Below are 15,765 nucleotides of genomic sequence, written 5' to 3' on the forward strand. Positions count from 1 at the left end.
CTCAGTGGGCTTCTACGTCTCACTGCCTTCAGGTCTGGGCTGCTGCTTTCCTGGGGCCGTGGCGATGGGCAAGGGCAAGATGTGGTCTTTTGAGTGCTGCTCTCTCCACTTCCACGCTTTCCTACTGTACCTCTACACTCCTGGTAGCCCTCGGGTCTCATATGAATTGACAGCCGTCCTGTTGTCTCTACAGTGGCATCCAGAGGCATCCAGTGGCAGTGCGGTAGCAGGCAGGAACAGGCCATGTGCACCAATGTGTCAGAGTTTGTCTCCCTGCTACCACCACCATAACACAAGGGGCTGCTTGTCGCAGGCTAGCAACACAACACAGGTTTCTCGTGCGAAAGATTCTCCTTTATTCTCCCAAGCAAGCTTTTTACAGTCTAACACATGTATTCAGTACATTTCCACTAAGAATCCATGGGCTAGAATTCAAGCAAGTTTCATAACAAATCTTCATAACAGCAGCAAACTTATCTTATGCTTAGATGCAAAACATCCCGTTATTCAGCCCTTCTTTCTTTTTCCCAGAGCCTCATTATCATCAAGTCAGCATTCAAAGCGGTCAAACCGACCTCTCCATCCCCCACAGCTGCTCAGGGCAGAGACAGAATCCTGGAGGTTGCTTCCAAAGCTGGTGTCAGCCATGCAGCCAAGGAGTTGCTCCCTCCTGTTTTGTTTCCAGGGGTTCTCCACAGATTGAAGGACACAGACTGAGAGTCCCAGGCTGATCTGTAAGTGACCAACTGCTGGACCTAGAGCTCTGTTCTTGGTGGCACTTATCAGAGAATCATTAAGTCATAGAATGTGGTAGGTTGGAAGGAACCTAACATATCCCTTCTAACTGCCCTGCCATGGTCAGGTTGCCACCCATTAGATCAGGTTGTCCAGGGCCAAATCCAGCCTGGCCTTGAGCACCTCCTTGTTGTCCAGCATCTCTGGGCAACTTGTTCCAGTGCTTTACCACTCTCTGAGCAAAGAATTTCCTCCTAATATATAATCTAAATGATTCCTCTTCTAGCAGAAACTGTTCCCCCTTGTCCTACCATATTCGTACTGTGCAGGAAGTTGATTTCCTTCCTGCCTATGAGCTCTTTTTAAATACTGGAAGGCCTCAGTGAGGTCAACCCAGAGCCCTCTCTTCTCCAAGCTGAACAAGCACAGCTGCCTCAGCCTGTCTTCATAGGAGAAGCTCTCCATCCTTCTGATCATCTTGGTGGATCTCCTCTTAGATGGACTCCAACAGCTCCACATCATTCTTGTATTGGGAGCCCCAGGCCTCAATGCAGTAATCCATATGGGGTGTGATGGGGTCGGAGCAGGTGGGACAAACAACTCCCTCACCGTGCTGGCCAGCCCCCTTGGTTGCAGCACAGGATGCTGTTCGTCTTTGGGGCTGCAAGCGCACACTGCTTGCTTGTGTCCAGCCTTTTGTCCATCAGGGCCCCCAAATCCTGCTCCGCAGAGATGCTCTCAGTGAGATCTTTTCCCAGCCTGTGCACATATCTGGGATTGCCCCAACCCATGTTCAACACCTTGCATTTGGGCTTGTTGAATCTCATCAGGTTCACATTCGCTCACTTTTCACGTTTGTTCAGGTCCCTCTGGATGACATCTGTTCCTTCTGTTGTATCAGTTGCACCCCTCAGCTTGGTGTCATCATCAGACTTGTTGAGGGTACACTCCATCCCACTGTCTATTTCACTCATAAACATGATGAAGATGATGAAGATCACCAATCCCAAGATGAACCTCTGGGAACACCATTCCTCACAGGCCTCCACCTGTGCACCGGGCTGCAGAATTGCATTTCCAAGAGTGCCACTACAAGTCTTTTGAATACCTACAGGGAAGGTAACTCTCTGGGCAGCCACTTCTGCTAATCAGCAGCTTACAGTAAAGAAATACTTTCTTGTGCTTGGATAAAATTTTGCATGTTTCATCCGGAACCAATTGCGCTTCGCTAACATACCCAGCTCCTTTTCCTCCTTGCAGCTGGCCAGCCACACTGCCCCAGGCCTCTAGCAATGCACGGGTTATCATGACCAAAGTGTAGGACTCAGCACTTTGTCTTGCTAAAGCTCATCCCGCTGTCATCAGCCATTGGATCAGTATGGATATTAAACAGGGCAGGTCCCAGCGCTTATCCCTGAGGAACACCACTCGTGACTGGCCACCAGCAGGATCTAACTCCATTCACCACCACCCCCTGGGCCTGGCCATCCAGCCAGTTCTTTACCCAGAAAAGAGAACACCTGTCCAAGCCATGGGCTGCCAGCTTCTCCAGGCGAGTGCTGTGGGAGACAGAATCAAAGGCTTTGACAAAGTCTAGGTAGATCACATCCACAGCTTTTCCCTTGTGCACCAGGCAGGTCACCTGGTCATAGTAGGAGCAGGGAGGTCAAGCAGGACCCGTCATTCATGAATCCATGTTGGCTGGGCCTGATCCCCTGGCTGTCCTGCACATGCCACGTGCTCACACTCAAGGTAATCTGCTCTGTCTTGTTTATTCCTTTGGATGAATACATTAGGTAAAGATGCTTCAGGAAGCACCCCAAATCAGAAGCATCATTGGGTTTAACCTGGCTCGATCTTGCATCCACACCATGGTTCTGGTGTTCAGAAGACAGCATTCTCACTGGTTATAGCTATTCAGAACACTTCCTCCATATTGTTGCTGAGATGCTTGGAGTCATTAATTGGTCCTCTGCATGTGAGTTAGCATCAAACATGACATCTCCAGAGTCAAACTCTTCCAGTGAGGCAATGGTGCCTCTGACTTGGATATGAAACTTCTGAACTTGAATGTTGCATTCTGGTTGACTACCTGTTCATACTGGACATCCTCACAGCCTACAACAGCTGTGCATTACAACGTGATGCCAAGTGGGAGTGGTGCATGCAGCAAGCCATGGCAAGAGGGTCGTGCTATTCCAACAATCTAGGCATCATTTGCAGATCCAAGACAAAATGCAATCATGATGCTGTTGTCTTACAGGAGCTGTTGGCCATGGAGACCCAGGAAATTCTCAGGGAACGTGAGTGGGGCAGAAAAAAATCACATCCTCTGTAAAGACTCTGTATTCCCCTTGTGCGACCGTCCAGTTGTGGAAGCCATTTAACCATGTCCCTGTGGTCCAAACAAGAGCTCAGGCCTGCAACTGGGCCATGGCTTTCCTGAAGGCCAAGTGTTGCATTTGTTGCTGCACATGAGTGTGCTGGACAGCCCAGAGAACTGGCATGATACTTGGCTGCTTCTGACACCATTTACATGTGAGCCAATAGAAAACAGAGGTTTCATCAGTTGAAGCTGCCTGAGGCACCTTGGTCATCACCCAGGGTCTGTGTGTGAGCGACTGATCCCCGCAGAAAAACCAAGGACGCAGAGCAGGAGCTCACATGCAGGCAACTCCTTGTGCACACCAGAACTGAACCAGAGGAATCCCAGCTCCTGTGGGTCCGTGGGGAGCTGAATCCTATTTCAGCTGCAGGCTTTTCATTTAGGGATGAAATGCCTGCACTGCCTCAGCTGGATCACTGCCCTGCCCAGGGGAAGTCCACCCCTCCTTGTCCTTCTCTGTGTGCACTTTTGGTTACAGCAAACATTCTCTGGTAGGAATAACTGTATGTCTGTAATTTTTCACTGTCCACTGGACATTTGGTGGTTAATGCAGCAGATTTCCAAGTACAGTCGCAATGCTGTTGTCTTTCAGGAGCTGTTGGCCATGGAGACCCAGGGACATCTCAGGGGAGATGAGTGGGAAGGATGAAAATGACATCCTCTACTGCTGAGCTGGGCCGGGCTCCTGGGACACAGGGAGCTCATACAAGTGGGCAGCACTATAGAGCTGTGCCCAGGAGCAGCTCCTCTGTACAGCACAGAAGGGCAAGGGACATGATGTGCAGGTGGCATGAGGATATAACAAAAAGGACGGAGAGATTACAGGATGTGTACAGTGTGAGCAGGCTGTGAGCTCACTGGAAGAGCACTGCTCTCATCTTTTAAGAAAGTAAGTTTCTTGCTGCAGGTAATGCAGCTCATTTTCCCGGAGGTATGACTGAATTTGGGACATCTCATTGCAGATCAGGCGGCAAACATTCTGTGTTTCTTTTTCAGGGAAAAAGACCCAGTCCAGATGCATGTACCCATTCCTGTTTTGCAGAGCAAGGTCCCTGCTGTGCCCCAGGGGCTGTGTGCCGGGGCAGGGACTCTGCCGCCTGCCAGGCTCAGCACTCAGCCTGCCCGGGGAGCTGCCCAGGGCGCTGCGGGGAGACGTGTGGGGGGAAGGAGCCCCCCGGCAGGGCAGGGCAGGGCAGGGGACTTCTGCTGCCACAGCTTCTGCCTGGGGCAGGGCGATCACAGCTACACAGCTCTCCAGAGTGTTTCCAAGAGCACTTTGCGAGAGGAGAGACAAAGCAGGGATTTTTCTTTTATATCCTTATGGAAGGGAAAAGGATTGGAGGCTGAAATCTAAAAGCACCTGTAAACTTTCAACACATCACTGAGACTCCTGAATTATACTTTAATCAATCATTTCTTTTGTATACAGTCACACAGAATGTGCTTTCAGCGTCTCCTTTCTCAAAGGACGGAACCAGCTGAAATTATTGTTGTTTTCTGCAGACAGGAATAATGCACTTATCCTTCAAATAGGAATCTTTCTCTAAAAGAAATTGAAGGGCACAGAGGTTGGGGTTGTGGCGTAAAAAAAAAAAAAGCACTTGGCGTAAGGATATGTGACTTGGAAACAGATAAAAATATCCAGGAAGTGGGGAAAAAATAAGAAAAAGAGAGGAAGGCAAAAGCTTTATAAGCCGCTTCTGCTTATGGAATGCTGAGCTTCATGAAATCAGTTTCAGGGAATGGAGCAAATGAACATGGTCCTAAAAGAAAGAAAAGTTTTTATAGCATAGCAGGAGGTGTGACTGTGAGAACTGCCTTGTCAATATCTTCTGCACTCTGAACAGGACTCCATGCCCAGGAACCGCAGATGGCCAACAGCAGCTCCATCAGCAAGTTCCTCCTCCTGGCGTTGGCAGACACGCGGCAGCTGCAGCTCCTGCACTTCTGGCTCTTGCTGGGCATCTACCTGGCTGCCCTCCTGGGCAACGGCCTCATCAGCACAGCCGTAGCCTGCGACCACCGCCTGCACACCCCCATGTACTTCTTCCTCCTCAACCTCGCCCTCCTCGACCTGGGCTGCATCTCCACCACTCTCCCCAAAGCCATGGCCAATGCCCTCTGGCACACCAGGGCCATCTCCTACGCAGGATGTGCTGCACAGGTCTTTTTCTTTTTGTTTTTGTTATCAGCAGAGTATTCCCTTCTCACTGTGATGTCCTATGACCGCTACATTGCCATCTGCAAGCCCCTGCAGTACGGGACCCTGCTGGACAACAGAGCTTGTGCCACCATGGCAGCAGCTGCCTGGGGCACTGGGCTTCTCCATGCTGTGCTGCACACTGCCAATACATTTTCTCAAGCACTCTGCCGAGGTAAAGCTGTGAACCAGTTCTTCTGTGAAATCCCCCACATCCTCAAGCTCTCCTGCTCAGAATCAGACTACCTCAGGGAAACTGGATTTATTGTGGTTACTGTTCTTGCCTTATTTGGGTGTTTTGCTTTCATTCTTTTCTCCTATGTGCAGATCTTCAGGGCTGTGCTGATGATGCCCTCTGAGCAGGGACGGCACAAAGCCTTCTCCATGTGCCTCCCCCACCTGGCCGTGGTCTCCCTCTTTGTCAGCACTGACTTTCTGGCCTACCTGAAACCCCATTCCCTGGTCTCCCCATCCCTGGACCTGGTGGTGTCATTTTTGTACTCGGTGGTGCCTCCAGCACTGAACCCCCTCATCTACAGCATGAGGAACCAGGAGCTCAAGGATGCAGTGAGGAAAATTATGTCATGGACACATTTCAGCAGCAATAAACTTCTCATCTGTCTTTACAAATGACTCACAGTCTTCCTCACTGCGGGCCTATTTATGTTCTTTTATGTTCATAGTATTTATTTATTTATATGAATAGGTGCATTCTTCTTTACTGTTCATGTGTGTATATATTTAGTTGTTCTAAGTGGTTTTCATGTACTTAACGTGTGTTTGGATTCCTTCCACTTCTACTTAGGCATCTCCCTGCTCTCTTTCTCCTGAAGGCCATAGGAACTCTGGGTTAGTACTGACTGCCTCACAGCCTCTGTGTGATTCTTCTGAATCTGCAGGGTAAGGAGATGCCAGCGGGCACTGTGGAGGGAGTGGGGATGCAGCAGGAACTGTACGGGAGGCTGGAGGAAGATTCCTCGGGCATACCTGTGCACACATAGTGCCTTTGGTACATCCCCATTGTCATTCCAAGCATTTTGCACACCCCCAGACTCCCAGGGAGAGGTTTTATCAGCACTCTTCCCTGTCCACCTGGGTCTGCTGCCCACTCTGATCAACACGGGCAGCAGAGAGACACCCATCAATGGCCAAACAGATGAGAGGAGGGATGGGGTCTGATGGGAGTTGATGTGGTCATGAAATTTCCCTGAAGAATCAATTATGACCTGGAGCCCTATGCCCTTGCTGCTGTTGCTCAGTCCCTGTCCCAGGCAGAAGTCCCTGTGACAGTCTCCCACCCCTCATGCAAGCCATAACCCCAAAGACAACCCTGGCACAAGCTGAGCGTGCTGGGTGGTAGATGGAGCACCAGGATCTGGTTGTGACTATGGGCAGAATGAGCCCTCTGCTCAGTCCACTGCAAGGACGGCAGCCTCTGAGAGCTCACAAGGGGAAGGAGCTGGCAGAGGTGATCCTGGGGCGCTGGAGACCACCCCATGCCCGTGGGGCCACAAAGCAGGGTCCCTCAGGGCACAGACCCAGCAAAGCTTCCTGTTGCATGAACAGAAAGGAGACACTGTTGAAGGAAGCTACCACCAGCCCCAGACCTCACACCAGTGGCTCCCAGCAACACTATCACCGTAATCTGCTGAGGGCTGATGGCTGAAATGGGGCCATTCCACTTTGTTACTGGGCTCAGTGCCTGCACTGGGGAATGGGCAGCCTGGCTCAGACCCTCTCCTGGCCCAGAGCTCAGCAGAGCTCAGATCAGGGCTGGCTGTGTGCTGTATGGGACATACTGCGGACCCTCGAATCACCTGGAACTCAGGTTTCTCTGCAGGTTTCTCTGCACACTTGGGAACAGCTATTGAATTTGGCATCCCCTTCACCTTTATATTTTAATTGAAACTACACCTAACCCACAACACATTTGACCAATATTTTATATAATTTGAAAGATTTCCAACACTGAAATCAGCTCAGTGTCAGTTAAGATTTCACATGCCTCTTATTCCTTACCTGTTCAGTGTAACTGTAGTGATTTCCTATTTTTGTACTTCAGTTCTGTTCTCTCATGTCCTGACCTCCTTTCCTAATATTTATCAGTAACTTCCTATATTTCCCCTGTGTGCCAGTTAGTTCTTTCTGCTCTTGCTGTCAGACCCAGTCTGTTGTGTCATTGCAGCTCGGGTAATGATTCTCTTCTGAATGCTTTGGTCATTGCTGAACTCCAGACCATTCTGATAGGAGCTCTCTGGACACTGAAGTGAAGGTTGCTAAGTTACAGAAACACACTTATCCACCAGGTGCCAGCTGTAAGCAAAGAAACAATCTAATAAACCATTTCTTTGTGTGTGCCGTAAGAAGATGAATTTTACTGTAAATCAACGTTGGTTCTGAGATTTACTGTGTTTTGTTTAGCTCAACATTTTCAATATCTAAATGGGAAATAAGTATTTTCCCAAAGCTTCATTAAATTTTGTGGCTCTTTATGGTCAGAATAACAATGAGGACACTTTGACAATACATCAGTTACACAGACCAGTACAAAAATCTACCTGGACTTCTGAAAGGCCCTTGGCATGGTCCCACATCACATCCTTATCTCTGTGGAGAGATGTGTGAGATGGATTTGAAGGGCGGACACTTCATTTGATGCAGCCCAGGGTGTGGTTGTTTTTCTGGGCTGCAAGTGCACACTGCTGATTTGTGTTGAGTTTTTCGTCAACTAACACCCTCAGTGTTTCTCCTCTGGACTGCTGTAAGTGCATTCTGCACTCTGTTCGCATTTCTGCTTGGGATTGCTCTGACCCATATGAATATCTTTGCACATGGCCTTCTTGATCTTCACGAGATTCTCACTGACCCACCTCTGTAGCTTGTCAGGGTCCATCTGGGTGCCATCCCTTATCTTTACTGTGTTGACCACATCACAGAAATTGGTGTCACCCAAAAACTTGCTGAACGTGCACTCAACAGCACTGTCCAAGTCAGTGACAAAGAGGTTAAATACCACAAGTACCACCTGCAGACCCCTGAAAAATACCACTGTATCCACACAGCCACTGAGCTGTTGACCACAACTCTGGCTGTGACCATCCATCCTATTCCACATACAGTGAGTGGTCCATCCATCAATTCATGCCTCATGCCTCTCTCTTCAGAGAGAAGGGTCTCATACAGGGCCGTATCAAATGTCTTCCACCAGTCCCGGTAGACGGAAAGTGCCATCATCTCACAATCTACCCTCCAGGCAGTGTACCAACCCATCAGATTCTCTTGGCCTGACAGCAGACCACACAGATGAAATTTCATCATGACCTTTCAAGTCACATGTCTGATGCTGACCTTTCAGGTAGACATGTCCAGGTTATGCGCCCATCATGTGCTAACGAGCAAGGGATGTGAAAACAAGGACCCAAGGCCTCTTCCTGAAAGCAGGCAATCAGCTCTCAGGCAGAAGGGATCTCTCAATCCACCTGCCCAGCTGGTGCCTTCTGCTGGCTTATCAGAGACAGGGCAATGACCATGAGCTGCATTCCTAAAGGTACAGAGCTCAGCCCTGAATTCAGGGCTGTCCTATTGACTACTACAGAAAGAATGTCTTCCAAGGCTCTTTGCCAGCCTTGTTCCTGCTGCGGGTCTGTCACCTCCAGAGACTGAAATAACCTCTGAAACACCATCTAGCCACGTTTGTTACAGGGTGGTGAGTTCTGCTTGCACAAGTGACCTCACCTCAACATTTCTATGTGTAAACTTATCTATAACATATCAGTGCCTCTCTCTGGTTGAGGAGCAGATGGTGCAGAAGTGTCTGGGTGGGATCAGTGTGCACACATCCATGGGTCCAGATGGGATGCATCCATGTGTGCTGAGGGAGCTGGCAGAGGTGACTGCTGAACCTCTCTCTATTATCTTTGACAGGTCTTGTTGATTAGGAGAGGTGCCCAAAGACTGGAGGATAGCCAATGTCAGTCTGGTCTTCAGAAAGGGCAAGAAGGAGGATGTGGGAAACTCCAGGCCAGTCAGTCTCACCTCTGTCCCTAGGAAGGTGATGGAACAGCCTATTGTGGATGCCATCTCCAAGCAATTGGAAGAGAAGAAGGATATTAGGAGGAGTCAGCATGGGTTCACCAAGAGGTAATAGTGCTTGAGCAACGTGGTAGCCTTCTATGATGGCATCACAAGCTGGGTGGATGGGGGGAGAGCAGTGTCCCTGCGCACCGAGGGCCCACGGGCTTTGCAGTAGCAAAGGTTTAGTCACACTTTTCACTGGGTTTACTGTCACTTTACTCAGGGCTTTACTTACAATTTACTCCGGGTTTCCTAACAATGTATGCCAGGTTTTACTCATAAGTTTACTTTGGGTTTACTCACAATTTACACCAGGTTTCCTCACTATTTACTCCGGGCTTACACACCCTTTACTTTGGGTTTACTCACACTTTTCTCTAGCTTTACTCACACTTTACATCAGGTTTTACTCACATTCTACACCAGGGTTCGCACATATTTTACTCCATGTTTCCTCACAGTTTTCTCCAAGTTTTGTTCACCCTTTACTCCAGGTTTACTCACTCTTTACTTCAACGTTATGCTCACTTTACTCCGAGTTTAATCACACTTTACTTCTGGTGTACACACACCGTACTCAGGGTATTACTCACGCTTTATTCAAGCTTTACTAATCCTTTACTCCGGGGTTGCACACACTTCAATCCAGGGGTACTCATACTTTTCTGTGGGTTTACACTCACTTTACTCAGGGCTTTACTCACAATTTACTCCGGGGTTCCTAACAAGATGCTCCAGGTTTTACCCTCAAGGTTACTTTGGGTTTACTCACAATTTACACCACCTTTACTCGCTATTTACTCTGGGCTTACACACCCTTTACTTTGAGTTTACTCACAGTTTTCTAAAACTTTACTCACATTTTACATCAGGTTATACTCACATTGTACGTGAGGGTTTGCACATATTTTACTCCATGTTTTCTCCAAGCTTTGTTCACCCTCTACTCCAGGTTTACTCAGTCTTTACTTCATGGTTACACACTCTTTACTCCAGGTTTACTCACACTTTACTTTGGGTATTAGTCACACCTTACTCTGGGTATTACTCACACTTTACTCTAGCTTTACTAACCCTTTACTCCGGGCTTACACACACTTCAATCCAGGGGTACTCATAGTTTTCTCTTGGTTTACTCTCACTTTACTCTCACATTACTCATACTTTACTCAGGGTTTCCTAACAATATAAGTCAGGTTTAACTCATATGTTTACTTTGGGTTTACTCACAATTTACACCAGGTTTCCTCACTATTTACTCCAGGCTTACACACCCTTTACTTTGGGTTTTACTCAAAGTTTTCTCTAGCTTTACTCACATTTTACATCAGGTTTTACACACATTCTACACAAGGTTTTACACATATTTTACTCCATGTTTCCTCACAGATTTCTCCAAGCTTTGTTCCCTCTTTACTCCAGGTTTACTCACTCTTTACTTCATGGTACGCACTCTTTACTCCGGGTTTACTCACACTTTACTTTGGGTTTAGTCACACCTTACTCTGGGTATTACTCACGCTTTATTCTACCTTTACCAACCCTTTAATCTGGGTTTACTCAAACTGCTGTCCAGGTGTAGTCATACTTTTCTCTGGGTTTACTCACACTTTACTCCATGTTTCCTAACAATGTACACCATTTGTTTTACTCACAACTTTACTTTGGGTTTACTCACAATTTACACCAGCTTTACTCGCTATTTACTCCGGGCTTACACACCCTTTACCTTGGGTATACTCACACTTTTTTCTAGTTTTACTCACCCTTTACTCCAGGTTTACTCAACCTTTACTCAGGTTTTACACACACTTTATTCCAGATTTACACACACTTCACTCTGAGTTTACATACACCTTACTCCGGATTTTACTCACACTTTACCCCGGGTTTTACTCACACTTGTTTACTTGTTGTAGACAATAAGATGACCAACCAGAGCCAGCCAAGAGTCTCCAACCTGACCCATGTCAAAGGAAAATAAGACCTCAGCCTTCATCCAACAGTCCACCAAAGAACCACCAAAAGATACGCATGTGTCATAGAGCTGAGACTTGGGGCAGGGATAAATGTCAATCATTTTGGGGACTCGCTGTACTAACCCAACGTTTACTTGGAAATCTAATGCATGTGTAAGCAGCAGCTTCTTTAAGTACGTGCCTTTCTTGCCCTCCGGTATGCAGGGTAGGTGGGGGGCACTGGGGGAGATGTGGTGTGTGCGCAGCGCTGATTAAACATACCTGCTTTATAACTACTCTGTGGTTACAGAGTATGATTTCCACCCATCACAGGGCACAGCCACTGGCACCACTGTCTGTGTCCCTGTACCTGGAGGCACTTGTGTCCTGCAAACACCGTTCTGGATAACATCTCCTTAAGAAAAATGAGAAAAAGAAAAAGAAAAGGACACCAAATTCCTTCAAAGACCAGCGTTTTCAACCTAAAAAGGGAGAGGACAGGAGAGAATATTAGAAGTTGAGAAGCGTGTTAACATATTTTTATTGATTTCAATCTTTGTCGTCAATCCTTGGTTTCAATTTAATCGATTTCATTAATGAACATCTTTCAGCCTTACAGCTTCAAAAAGAAAAGAAGATCCATTTGTACCTTGCACAGAGCCTGGTGCCCCCCAGATTTTCCCTGTTCAGAACTGTCCATGACATCTCTCTGTCTTTGCATTGATGGAGTCACACTGTGGTACTGAGCTCATTTTGATTTTCTCAGATTGTGTTTTCGATGGTCACATGCAGCACAGGACATTTCATGGCCTCCATGTCCTTAATGCCAGGTACACTGCCCCATTCTACTGTGGGTCCACATCCACCATAGCCTTCCTTTTGCTACATATACATTTCTAATAGCCCTTATTGCCTTTGATATGCCTGGGAAGATTCAGTTGTACTTGAGTATTAGCCTTCAGAAACAAATCTCAGCAGGTACAGTAGGACAAAATCTTTGTGCCGCTGTAAGGTGACCACTTTTTGTCTCCACTTTCTAAATGGTACCTTCCTAATGTACAACAAAGACACTTGAAGAAGCCAAGGTGTGGTCTGCTGTAGCCCAAAGGTGTGAGCTTGGCTTTTGCCCTCCCTTCAGACTCCTCAGCTCCACCATCCCACGGCCACTGCAGCCCAGGTTCCCTTCGATCTTCACATTCCCTACAACCCCTTCCTTGCCAGTGAGTATGAGATCCAGTAAGAGATCTCTCCTCTTCAGTTCCTCTATGGCTTGGTCAAGAAGCTGCCATCTGTGCTCTCAAGGGATCTTCTGGGTGCCCTGCTCTGCTGTCCCTGCACCAGATACTGGAGTGAAAAGAGTCCCCAAAGGGGACAAGGGCCTGACAACATGAGGCTCCCAGGTGTGTGTAGAGGGCACCTTCCACTTGCACTTCCTGATCAGGAAGCTCTTTCCATTTGCTCTGACCTGGCTGATCGGCCATCCCCAGGCAGAGCTCAGTGCACTCTCACAGACTTCATTGTCTCCTCACCCATCCAGCGTAAAGAATCTGTATCCCCCTTGTGTTACAGCCCAGTTGTGGAAGCCATTTAAACGTGTCCCTGTGGTCCAAAAAAGAGCTCAGGCCTGCAACTGTACAAAGAGTTCTAGCACAGCATGTGTTGGTGTTCTCATTAGTGTCCTTGCCTGTGTGACATTTTTGTTACGTCATGAGCAGAGGTGTCCAGATTTGGCATTCGCTTCTCTCATGGTCAAATTTCTTTCAGTAGGAACAACTGTGCTTCTGGAATCCAGTACACATGATAATTAATTGAGCTGACTTTGAAGTATGTTCTGCAGTGATGGATATCTCCAGGGAGAGAAGGAAATCACCTCCTCTGCTGCTGATCTGGGCCGGACTCATTGGGCATAGGGAGCTGATACAAGTCAGCAGCATTGTAGAGAGACAGCTGTGCCCACAAGCAGCTCCTGTGCACATGAGCTGCAAACATGCTCTGTAGGTGACAGGGAGAGGAGAGAAGGAAGAGAGCTTACAGGCTGTGTGGAGTAAGAGCAGGCTGTGACTTCACTGCAGGAGCATTGCTCACAGTCATTGAGAAGGTAAGCCTTTAGGTACAGGGAATGGAGCTATGTTTTCCAGGAGGGATCACTAAAAGTGGGACATCTCATAGCAGATCAGGCTGATGGCAGCCCACGTTTCCTTATTGTAGAAAAAGACCTGCTCCAGCTGAGATCTTAGGTTCTGCAGCATCAAAGCACAGCCCTGAGGGCTGCGTGTCCCAGGACGGCTGCAGGCTGTGCAGCCGGGGGTGCAGCCGGGTGCCCAGGGCTGTGGTGCAGAGCAGGGTCCCTGCTGTGCCCCAGGGGGTGTGTGCCGGGGCAGGGACTCTGCCGCCTGCCAGGCTCAGCACTCAGCCTGCCCGGGGAGCTGCCCAGGGCGCTGCGGGGAGACGTGTGGGGGGAAGGAGCCCCCCGGCATGGCAGGGCAGGGGCCTTCTGCTGCCACAGCTGCTGCCTGGGGAGGGGGATCACTGCTACTCTGCACCCCAGAATGTTTCCAAGAGCACTTTGCAAGAGGAGGGACATGGCAGGGATTTTTCTTTTATATCCTTAGGGAAGGGAAAAGGATGGGAGGCTGAAATCTAAAAGGACCTGTCAACTTTGAATACATCTCTGAGACTCCTGAATCTTACTTTAATCAATAGAGAATTCTCAATTGTACCTTTCTCAGTATGCTGTTATATGAACAACCTCCTAAAGTGCTTTCAGCCTCTCCTTTCCCAAAGGACAGCACCAGATGAAATTATCCTCATTCCCTGCAAACATGAATTATGCACTTCGCCTCTTAATAGGCATTTTCTCTAACAGAAATTTTACTGCATAGAAGTTGAGGTTAGGGGCTCTTAGAGAAGTTGGGGTAAAGATAAGATATGTAGAAACAGCTCCTTGGAGGAAAATATCCAAGAGGCTGGGATATGATTAGGAAATGATTACGAAATGATTAGGAAAGTAATGATTAGGAAAGAAAAGCTCTTTAAGCTTTTACTTATTACATGACGCTGAAGCTCATGAAAATAAACTCATGTTATGGAGTTAAATGGACTTTCTGAGTGTAGCAGGAGGAGTGTCTCTGAAAATGATTTAAAATTGTCATTATCTTCTTCATTCTGAACAGGACTCCATGCCCAGGAACTGCAGATGCCCAACAGCAGCTCCATCAGCGAGTTCCTCCTCCTGGCGTTGTCAGACACACGGCAGCTGCAGCTCCTGCACTTCTGGCTCTTGCTGGGCATCTACCTGGCTGCCCTCCTGGGCAACGGCCTCATCAGCACAGCCGTAGCCTGCGACCACCGCCTGCACACCCCCATGTACTTCTTCCTCCTCAACCTCGCCCTCCTCGACCTGGGCTGCATCTCCACCACTCTCTCCAAAGCCATGGCCAATGCCCTCTGGCACACCAGGGCCATCTCCTATGCAGGATGTGCTGCACAGGTCTTCTTTTTACTATTCCTCTTTGGTGCAGAGTATTCCCTTCTCACAGTCATGTCCTATGACCGCTACGTTGCCATCTGCAAGCCTCTGCACTATGGGACCCTGCTGGGCAGGAGAGCTTGTGCCACCATGGCAGCAGCTGCCTGGGGCACTGGGTTTCTCTATTCCCTGCTGCACACTGCCAATACATTCTCACTGCCACTGTGCCAAGGCAATGCTGTGGATCAGTTCTTCTGTGAAATCCCCCAGATCCTCAAGCTCTCCTGCTCAGTATCCTATCTCAGGGAAGTTGGGCTTAATGTAATAAGTGCCCTTGTCTTATTTGGGTGTTTTGCTTTCATTCTCTTCTCCTATGTGCAGATCTTCAGGGCCGTGCTGAGGATGCCCTCTGAGCAGGGACGGCACAAAGCCTTCTCCACGTGCCTCCCTCACCTGTTTGTGGTCTCCCTGTTTCTTAGTACTGTTGTATTTGCATACCTGAAGCCCTTATCCGTTTCCTCCTCATTCCTGGATGTGGTGGTAGCATTTCTATACTCAGTGGTTCCCCCAACACTGAACCCTATTATCTACAGCATGAGGAACCAGGAGATCAAGCATGCCGTCAGCAAAGTGTTGCAATGTGCACTATTCCAGCTTCAATAAAGTGCACATCTTCCTCACATGATTCCCAGTGAGGGTTCTTCATATTTTATGTGTGTTTGGTGTTTTTTTTTTTTTTTTTTTTTTTTTTTGTGTGTGTATAAGTGTGGTAAAGTAACCTACAAAAAAAAAGTTGCACTCTATTTGACTTCTTTTCCACCTACTTTCTATTTTCTCACTCCAAGACCACATGTAAATATGGAAACAAATTCCCCGAATAGATTAATAATACTTAAGAAGCGTGCAAAAATACATTTCCTTTGCTCTTCTCTCTTCCTGCCTT

General features: G+C 48.0%; 1 protein-coding gene across 1 annotated transcript; it reads left to right on the plus strand.

The window, feature by feature from the left end:
* Window positions 1–64: 64 nt before the first annotated feature.
* LOC121107982 (olfactory receptor 14A16-like) lies at window positions 65–15,485 on the plus strand. The gene is made up of 2 exons (XM_040654630.1): window positions 65–143; window positions 14,599–15,485. The coding sequence occupies exons 1-2, from the start codon at window positions 65–67 to the stop codon at window positions 15,483–15,485; spliced, it is 966 nt and encodes a 321-aa protein (XP_040510564.1).
* The last annotated feature ends 280 nt before the right edge of the window (window positions 15,486–15,765 follow it).

This window comes from Gallus gallus, chromosome 33, assembly GCF_016699485.2.
Source record: "Gallus gallus isolate bGalGal1 chromosome 33, bGalGal1.mat.broiler.GRCg7b, whole genome shotgun sequence".
Taxonomy (NCBI): domain Eukaryota; kingdom Metazoa; phylum Chordata; class Aves; order Galliformes; family Phasianidae; genus Gallus; species Gallus gallus.

Bases quoted from the DNA above. Each gene is read 5' to 3' on its own strand.
- LOC121107982 (XM_040654630.1), top strand. From the start codon at position 65: ATGGGCAAGGGCAAGATGTGGTCTTTTGAGTGCTGCTCTCTCCACTTC. The intron at 144-14,598 runs GTAGCCCTCGGG...TGGCGTTGTCAG, and splicing joins ACTGTACCTCTACACTCCTG to ACACACGGCAGCTGCAGCTC.